At 39.3% G+C, this 10,000-nt stretch overlaps 2 protein-coding genes across 2 annotated transcripts in view; one reads left to right on the plus strand and one right to left on the minus strand.

Annotated features, from left to right (window-relative positions):
- dennd3a (DENN/MADD domain containing 3a) overlaps positions 1-10,000 on the plus strand; it is a 400,395-nt gene that overhangs the window by 164,568 nt on the left and 225,827 nt on the right. The gene's annotated exons all lie outside the window — the stretch shown is intronic.
- The window catches only part of clptm1l (CLPTM1 like), a 17,047-nt gene that overhangs the window by 2,820 nt on the left and 4,227 nt on the right, over positions 1-10,000 (minus strand). The window contains 8 exon segments of the mRNA NM_001002380.1: positions 27-92; positions 774-877; positions 2,246-2,330; positions 2,413-2,507; positions 3,740-3,857; positions 5,804-5,882; positions 9,591-9,739; positions 9,823-10,000. The exon segment at positions 9,823-10,000 is cut by the window's right edge and continues 12 nt beyond it. Of these exon segments, the coding sequence (NP_001002380.1) occupies positions 27-92; positions 774-877; positions 2,246-2,330; positions 2,413-2,507; positions 3,740-3,857; positions 5,804-5,882; positions 9,591-9,739; positions 9,823-10,000 (874 nt within the window).

Below are 10,000 nucleotides of genomic sequence, written 5' to 3' on the forward strand. Positions count from 1 at the left end.
TGAGTTAAGAAACTGCTGGAGTTTACCAGGAATGTGGGAGTCAAGCCTCTCCATATGACGTGGATTTTAAAAGCCTTTTTCACTTTCCACACCTGAAAAACAAGAGCAAACCGGTTCAAATATAGGTACAGTGGTCCCTCGGTTAAAATAACTCACAATAGGTGAAATCCGCAAAGCAGGACTCCTCGCGGTGGTCTTGTTGAGCACAGTTATGACCCATTTTGCATCCTTGAGGAGACTCATTGCTGCTGTCGTCCTGATGTTATTTTCCTCCTCCTTTGTGTAACAAACCGAAGATTTAATCATTCATTTTCCTTCGGCTTGGTCTCTTTATTATTCCAGCATATTTTTTACATGGCGAATGCCCTTCCAGCCGCAACCCAGTACTGGGAAACACCCATGTGTGTCATTCACACACACATTCATACACTACAGCCAATTTAGTTCCTCAATTCCCCTATAGCGCATGTTTTTGGACTGTGGGAGAAACCGGAGCACCCGGAGGAAACCCACACGAACACGGGGAGAACATGCAAACTCCACACAGAAACGCCAACTGACCCTGCTGAGGCTCAAACCAGTGACCCTCTTGCTGTGAGGTGACAGTGCTGACCACTGAGCCAGCCGAACCAAAGATTCATTTGTTCCATAATGGCGGCCTACAGCCGCGGATCTTCTACATTCTTTTAGCGACAACGACAGCTTATTATGAAAAAGTAAAGACGCTAAAATAAAAACAGAAGACATCGTTCATTCATTCACTCTTGCTGTACCTCGATCAAAGAGCCGATTCCTGCAGGCACCAGAACCAGGAGACTCGTCTGTTCATCCAGCAGATACAGGAAGATGACGATAGTGCTGAAACACCTCCACAGCACTGATATATATACACACACACACACACACACACACACACATATACATACATATACATACACATACACATACACACACACACACACACACACACACACACACACACACACACACACACACACACACACACACACACACACACACACACACACACACACACACACACACACACACCTTATATTACAGCAGATTCACTAATTTGATATATGACATAATAAATTCAAAGGATTCAAACCACATTTATGAATAAAAATTTAACAATGGATAAAAATAATGAAAGTACAGTAATATCTGACACATATATATATATATATATATATATATATATATATATATATATATATATATATATATATATATATATATATATATATATATATACACACACACACACATTATGTGAGGCTAATTTAACAAATATTATAGCAATATTACATTTTAAATGACGTCTACACTCACCGGCCACTTTATTAGGTACACCTTTCCAACTGATTGTTAACGCAAATTTCTAATCAGCCAATCACATGGCAGCAACTCAATGCATTTAGGCATGTAGACATGGTCAACACGATCTGCTGCAGTTCAAAGCGAGCATCAGAATGGGGAAGTACTCAGAATACCTGAGTATTGCTGCTGACCATGTCCATCCCTTTATGAGCACAGTGTCCTCATCTTCTGATAGCTTATTCAAGCAAGATAACGCGTCATGTCAAAAAGCTCAATCATCTCAGACTGGTTTCTTGAACATGACAATGAGTTCACTCTACTCAAATGGCCTCCACAATCACCAGATCTCAATCCAATAGAGCAGCTTTGGGCTGTGGTGGAACGGGAGGTTGTCATCATGAATGTGCAGCCGACAAATCTGCAGCAACTGTGTGATGCTATCATGTCAATATGGAGCAAAATCTCTGAGGAATTTTTCCAGTATCTTGTTTAATCTCTGCCATGAAGGATTAAAGCAGTTCTGAAGGCTAAAGGTACCTAAGATGTACCTAATAAAGTGGCCGGTGAGATTATATATCTATTATACACACAGAGATATATATATATACATTTTTCATATCCATCTATCTTTCTTCCTTAATATACAAAGTATAATTTACATACTTCAATTTTAATCTCACCACTAATATTTTATTTCCTACCATGTGTGTGTGTGTGTAGTATCATGATTATTAATGAGTTCAAAAATAACACTCTAACACATTTTGTTATGCATGGAGATTATTTACAAAAATACAGAACAACCTTTCACATGTGCAAAAACACTTTGCAGGAACATGAAAAGCATGCAAATCAGTCCTGTAAAAGGTACCTGTATTTTTTGCTGAACAAAACAAACAAACAATAAATATAGTACACTGACCTGCTTTACTGGACATGCCAACCATGCTCTTCTTGTGCTTCCAGAAACTGATGTCATTTTTGAAAGCCAGAAAGTCGAACAAAAGCTGGAAAAGGACACACAGTGATGTTCGGATGCAGTGAACGTTCAGAACGATGATTAATCTCAGTGTAAAACCTTAAACTCACATGGAAAGCAGCCACGAAGAAGGTGAGAGCGAGGAAATACAGGTTAGTGTCCACAAAAATCCCCTTGATTTCATCTGCGTCCTTTTCAGTGAAGCCTGAAATGCAAAATACAACAGAGAAAGAAGACTTTTATTTTGTAGATTAATGCATAATCTAAATTAAATGTGCTCAATTAAAATGAATCAATTAACTGAGTAAACAATGCAACCTGAGAGGAATATTTCTAATTAATAAAAAATTAATGCCATTAAAATATTTAATACAACAGCTATGGCAATAGTAATAGAACATGTTAGTTTATTATTACTTTAATTCATAGTTAAATTTCTTTCATGTTGAAATTTGTGAATTTTATGTACATTTTGCACAACAACTGCATGAGAAATGTTCAAGTAAATTCAGTGTACATCTTATTTGCTTTATAAATAATTTGATTGCCAATCTAAAGCTGTTAAGTGAAGGCAGAAAATATAACATTTATACTTGAAGGATAAATATTAATGCCTTTAGTTAAATAAATGCTTTAGTGCTAATATTTGAAAAATAATTAATAATCAATAATTAAAAATAAATAAAGCACATTTTTGCATATTTTAATAACAACCTTATAGAAACTTTAGCCAAAAAACACTACGGCATATTTATCCTTCATAAATTAACTTTTATAAGGGGTTTAAACACAGTTGTGTGTCAGCAGTGTGTGAATATAAGCAGCTTCTAATGGTAAACATTTATTAAATCGATCATTTATAATCAGCCCTGATCAAAACAGTCTGCAGAAACACTTTGATTGACACTAGTGACCATCTCTCCCTCATTTGCATAGGACGTTGTTTTTAAATCTGCCACTATGCTGACACACTGGCGTTTGTAGCTCCGCCCTCTTCTATAAGAAGCACAATCTCATTTGCATTTAAAGCTACAGTCACCAAAACACCACAATTAGGATCAAAGCCTGAAAGGGGTCAGTTTCAGAGAGCCAGAGAACATAATCTGTGTGGTATTTAGAGATGAAATTTCACACACACACACACACACACACACACACACACACACACACACACACACACACACACACACACACACACACACACACACACACACACACACACACACACACACACACACACACACACACACACACACACACACACACACACACACACACACACACACACACACACACACACACACACACACACACACACACACACACTAAAGACTTATTTTACATCTTGGTAATGTTTGTTTCTTGATTTGGATATACATCATAAAAAAAGGACTAAATAATGTTTGCATATTGAGTTTCATGTCCACAGAGTCTTACCGAACTGCTGCAGTGAGTAAACGGCGTCCTGCATGTGGATCCAGAAGCGCAGTTTGCCCAGAGCGATGGAGTCGTATGTGATGGTCAGAGGAAGCTCAGTGGAGCTGCTGTTGATCTCCTGCGAAACACATTTCAGGTTAACCCCATTAAAGAACCGATCACAATGAACATGCTTTTCTGTTCTGAGAATGTGAGGCGCACCACACTGCTTCCTATGTCACTAGGCATCCACTGAATCAGCTGCATGTTGTGTGCAAGCGTTGCTGTTGGGTTAATACTGTTATAAATGTAAATCATTCATTCATTTTCCTTCAGCTTAGTCCCTCATTTAATCAGAGGTCGCCACAGCGGAATGAACTGCCAACTATTCCAGCATATGTTTTACGCAGCAGATGCCTTTCCAGCTGCAACCCAATACTGGGAAACACAGCCAATCTAGTTCATCCAATTGACCCTTCGCTAAGCCACACCCAAAAACCGCCACCCACCAATTGTGGCTTAGCAACTGTAGCTACATGCAGGGGCTCCGTCAAGGTTTCGAGCGAGTACATATGAATTGTGCAAATCTGATACCCGGTATCCTTAAAGCTTGGATGGGATGGTGGAATTTTTTCCTTTTCAAAACCAAAAACCCAAGAGGAGAAATGCCAGCATGGATCTAGCTCTGTGAGGGGCGCTAAAGGAGCGGAGCTGAGTTGGTTTTGTTTTGATATTCCTGACACAATCAGTGATAAACTGACGGCAATAACTCACACACCTCTTACCCTAAACAGCTCTAAACTGTGTTTCCTACAAAAATACAACGCATGTTATGTTTCCCAGCTGTCTTATTCCTTTTTTTTTTTGCTCGACATTTTGAGAAATGCTCCATTTAAGCCTTCGCCATAGTAAGTTAACTTAGTCATAGTTAATTTGTTATTATTAGATTATTTTTAAAAGGTCACCTCTCCTGATGAGCATGAGCTAAGCTGTTGAATGGTTAGCGTATGAGGCGGCTAGGCTAAGCTAGCTTCAATTTTGATTGAATTATTCTCTAATCGGTCGCCTATTATGTGGTGAATATACCCCTGTAATGCATACTGCAGTCCTTTTTTGTCTGGCTTTCTCGGATATCACACCTGTTCACCAAAAATGACATTATATCCCTGGGAATGTCTGACATCGGCGCACACACATTGTAAAAGCCTGCCAGGCACGAAAGCCTGACAGGCATAGCAACAGTAACTAAGGAGGGCGGGGCTTAGCGAAGGGTCAATTCCCCTATAGCGCATGTGTTTGAACTGTGAGCGAAATCGCCACTGGTTTTTATTTGATTGGACAATTTAAAAAGATGCAACTGGAAGTTGACTTTATAAGCAGCGCTCAAAACGCTAGTGGCGATTAGAAAACCATTTTAAAAAGGCGCCTCTCAATGCAAAAAAAAAAAAAAGCTTGTTCGGTGTAATTAAGGCCTAACACTGATTACATGATCTATTAAAATGCGTTTCTGTCAATCCAATCACAAGTGGATGATGCTAAATACAGGTGTAAATAGAGTATTGAATGTTTTGAGCTTGACTACTTTCGACAACATCCATGGGTGGTCAAAAGCAAATCTGATGTTTGGAGGCAGAAACATTCTCTTACAGGAACTGATTTTAACACAGTTAAGTTAGAAACGAAAGCAGCATGCTGTTCTAACTCCCAAATACCACGGTGGATTTATACATATCTTTTATAAAGTCTCTGAATCTCACTTAAATTATATGTTAAAATATTCACAATACAAATAATTAACAAAAATGCGTCTTCGATTTAAAAACAAATTTCATGAAAATATAATGCAAATATTAATATTATGCAAATTAGTACCAAAAAAAAAGTCTAAACATACTCCACTCATCAGAAAACTAATTGAAAGTGGACAACAGTGATGCATGTAAACATCAGATGTGAACAGACATTAGTGATGTGATCAATTGAAATGCCACTGAACAGCAGGTGTGAACAGAGCCTCAGTGCGAATGTTTAATATACAGGAGCTGTGAATAAACATCTGAAATGAGAAGAGAATTAAATCAGTACCATTAAATCCTTGACTCTGTTGCTGAGCTCATCCACAAACAGCAGCGGCAGGTAAATCATCTTCTTCCCGCTCTGATACCTGCAAGACAACAACAATACAGAGAATTACACACAGGCACGGTGATGAAAAAAATAACGATAAGACTTACATTTTATAGCATTACTCCTTTATTCAGATATACATTAATTCATTAATCAATAGCTGTTTCTCAATTCCAAGAACGCAGAGAACGGACTTGTGTTCTTGTGGAGATCGGTCTTGCCAGGTGTCCTCGGAAGAACGAACTCAGGAGACCGCGAGGGCAGAGAAGGCGTCCTTTGAGAAATGAGATGCTGCGTTCTTCCTGATGGTCACATGACCTTCACGCGTTTTAAATGGTAAATTATTTAAACATTACAGCCTTCATACAACGATTTATTGTTTTTCCCCTTTTCAAAATATATACTTTGCATAAAAACATTATAAATATATGTTGCACAATATAAATAAAACAGATTTTAATACGAATTTCAGCAAACAAACAACCCTTAATGTGTTTATTCCTTTATTAAGATGTCCATGGTGATGTTTACTTTCACCGTTTCATTTAGGGAAACTCCTGAGGTAAATAATTCATATCTATGAACTTTAATAATAAATCTATATAAAATGCAGCGCTTCCCACCTCCAGTCGCAATGACTTCTGGGACTTCCAGAGCGAGTTCGATGCTCAAGTCTGCATCGGTGCGTCCTCGATATCAAGATCACATCTGAGAAGTTTCACGCGTCCTCCGTACTTGCGGTCTTGAGTATTGGAACTGAACTTAGGCAGCTGATGATGACGTTGCACGAGAACACGAGGACGCAAGACCGCTGAAGAACGCATATTGAGAAACAGCCAGAGTCATTTTATTTTATTGTTCAGCTAAGAAAGAAGTGGTGCCAACCCGGACCAGCAGTATAACTCCTAAACACCGAGCCATATTTCAGGTTTGAACTTTGGCTAATATAAGACTTGTCTAAATATTGTAAATGTCATCAATGGTATAAACAACAGCACTGTCATTCTTTAAAGGGGTCATGAACTGAGAAACCAACAATATGTTGATCTTTTGACCTAGAAGAGCTCTTCAGACAATAAACACATCCTCTAAGTTTAAAACTCAATAGTTTACTGTTCCTCTAAAATCAGCGTATATTGAAGACAGTCTGAGAAAATGCTAGAAAACGGAATGTTCGACTTTATGATGTAATCAGCTTGTTAAGTGTGACGTCACGCGGAGCGGCTTCCGGCGCTCTATTCAACTGAATGGGGAGACTCATGAAATGGTAATAATAAACGTTTACAAAGTGATTTAATGCTTTCGAAAATCACGATCGCAGTATATATGTCCATGCCTAATATCCGATGGCCAGAAAGTGATAAAAATTTTTTTTCAATTGTTAAATTTTTGGTATTTGTTATGCAGCAAGCCCAGAGATTGTTGTGTACACTATGACTTTATGTAAAATTAACTTTAATGTGTGATAGGAATAAAAGGTGATCATAAACGAATGATTTCTCCACTCAAATGAATGGTTGCTTGGACCCGGAAACAGTATTACATACGTCACAAACACGTCACCACTTAACAAGCGGATAGTTTGGATAAGCCCCGCCTCCACAGAAAGACAACACCTACTTATGCTACACTGCATATTTAGCCTTGTTAATATGCAAATCTGTCAGCCAATCAAAGTAGACATTTACTTGAGAGTCTACAATAGGCCACACCCACTCAAACAGAGCTCTCTGATGACACAAAGTGAGAAACGGCACACAAAAAAAGGTCAATTACTTATAAATTAGGGATTTTTATTTGGGATGTAAGAAATCATTATAAGATTTTAATTGGACCTCGGAACAATTCAAAATAAATAATGGAGGTATTTCATGGACACATTTACATTTAGTCATTTAGCAGACGCTTTTATCCAAAGCGACTTACAAATGAGGACAAGGAAGTTATTTACACAACTATAAGAGCAACAGTGAATAAGTGCAGTAGGCAAGTTTCAGGTGTGTAAAGTGTAAGAAGGAAAGTATTAGTAATTTTTTTTTGTAGTACAGTTAGTGGTATATCCAGAGAGGCAATTGCAGATTAGAAAGTGAAGTGGAGACTAAATAGTTGAGTTTTTAGTCGTTTCTTGAAAACAGCAAGTGAGTCAGCGAGTAAAAAACAGCGAGTACTTACAGGCTGTTGGTCTCGTTGCTAAAGTGCCTCTCCTAACTAAAGCTAGCGTGCTCAATATATAGTGTTTACCTGGTGTTTGGACACGCCTCCAGAGTAAAACAATGCCCGAAACTGCGGCGGACGAAGTGAAACCGTCCACGTTCGACACACAAGCTCTTATAATAACCAAGGAAACTGTGGCTAAACTTTTCTAGTACTATACACAACTGAAAACAAGTTTAAATGTCCTATAACCTAACGCCTGTTTCACACCGCAAGCGTCAGCGGCGCGTGAGCAGAGCGTGAGCATCGCGTATGTCGAGCAGTAGCAGCACGCAGGCGTTTGCCTTTCACACCAGCTGCGTCTGCAGCGCGCAGCTCTTCGGCAGCTGCTGCAGAGATCAACCTATCTGTCTATTCTATCTAGTTATCCATGTCTCTCTATATACAAATACACTTTTTAAACTTTTCATCTGCACCAAGGCCCCTCCTATGCTGTTTCTTTAACCTGCAAATGTTTATTTTACAAATTTTATAGATCAAATAGTACTGTATGCTTCTCAAGCTAACTTATATGAGAAGTGTCTACAGTCAGAAGACAATCGCCTGTGATATCATGTCATTTTTTTGATTATCAAGTTGCTGTAGACCTAGTTATAATCATATTTATACAATATAGTTATAATGATATTTATACATGATTAAACTAGTATTACTTTCTCCGCTTCAGTGTTGTCCAGCGGCAGAATAACAGCTCGTTAATTCATGCTCGTGCAGATGATGAGACGGACAAAAGTAACCAATCCATGCCATTCTTTTACTTATTTTCGCCAATTAAAACTTTCTTCCTCTGCTCAGCTGCACAGAACACAGCGAGCTCACATCATCCAGCATGCGTGTCGAACTACACTACCCACAATACACTTCGCCATGGACTACAAATCCCGTAAATATTCCATTTCCCCTCTCCTACAACACTAGTGTGCAACTTAAGCAAAACTGATAGTAAAATAGTTTTACATTTGGTTTTGTAGTTCGGGCCTAAATAAATGTTTGTTGCCGTTTTTAATCGTTTTAAGTTAATTTGAATGACTATATATAAACCATTTGACATTATTAACGCATTTATTGGGTAAAATTGCTACTTTTTACTGTCATTCAATGTGTTTTGGTCATTATCAAAGCACTGTCACTTTAATTGAGCGTGAGCAGCGCGTCAAAAATAGACCCAGCGCCGAAACTATCGCTGCACTGCTGCTTCGGCGACGCTCACGCCTCGCTCTGACGCGCTGCAGCTGCATGCGGTATGAAAGCTCTAATCTGTTAACATGGACGCCGAAAACACACGCGCTGCTCACGCTCTGCTCACACGCCGCTGCCGCTTGCGGTGTGAAACAGGCGTAACACAAACAGCTGAAAACAAGTCCTCAAACCATACACAACAACTGAAACAAGTCTAAATGTACTTACAGGCTGCTGGTCTCGTTGCTAAAGTGCTTCTCCTGACACTTTAGGGTATCAAGTTAAAAGCTCCAGTATTGTGGTAACAGCAGGTGGTTAAATATAAAAGCAGAGGTCAGACTGATGTACTCACACTCTCATGTAGCGATGAACATCTCCAGGAAGTGCCTCGCGGTCAAACAGGAAGTTCTCGGACACCACATTCAGCGTCAGACGGGAACGCCAGTGAGAAACGGGACGGTCCAGCTCAGAGTCGCTGCTCTGCTTTTGCTGATCTGGTTTCTGAGCACAAGACAGATTCAATTACTTGAACCTGAAGAATAAGGTCAATCGCCTATTAATCATCAGTCTGAGGCGTCTCTTACCTCCGGCTCGTCCTGTCCTGTGATCAGGCTGATCTCTGGAGGTTTGGGCAGCATGTATGTGGTCAGTTGAGTGACTAGATGAACCTGATGTGGATCCTGCCATGGAGAGACTCCGGCCTGATGCAGAAACACCATGGCGTACAGCGTGCCATTCTTGCGTGTCTTTTTGGGCAAAGAC

The sequence above is a fragment of the Danio rerio genome, chromosome 19, assembly GCF_052040795.2.
Source record: "Danio rerio strain M-AB ecotype USA chromosome 19, GRCz13ab, whole genome shotgun sequence".
NCBI lineage: Eukaryota > Metazoa > Chordata > Actinopteri > Cypriniformes > Danionidae > Danio > Danio rerio.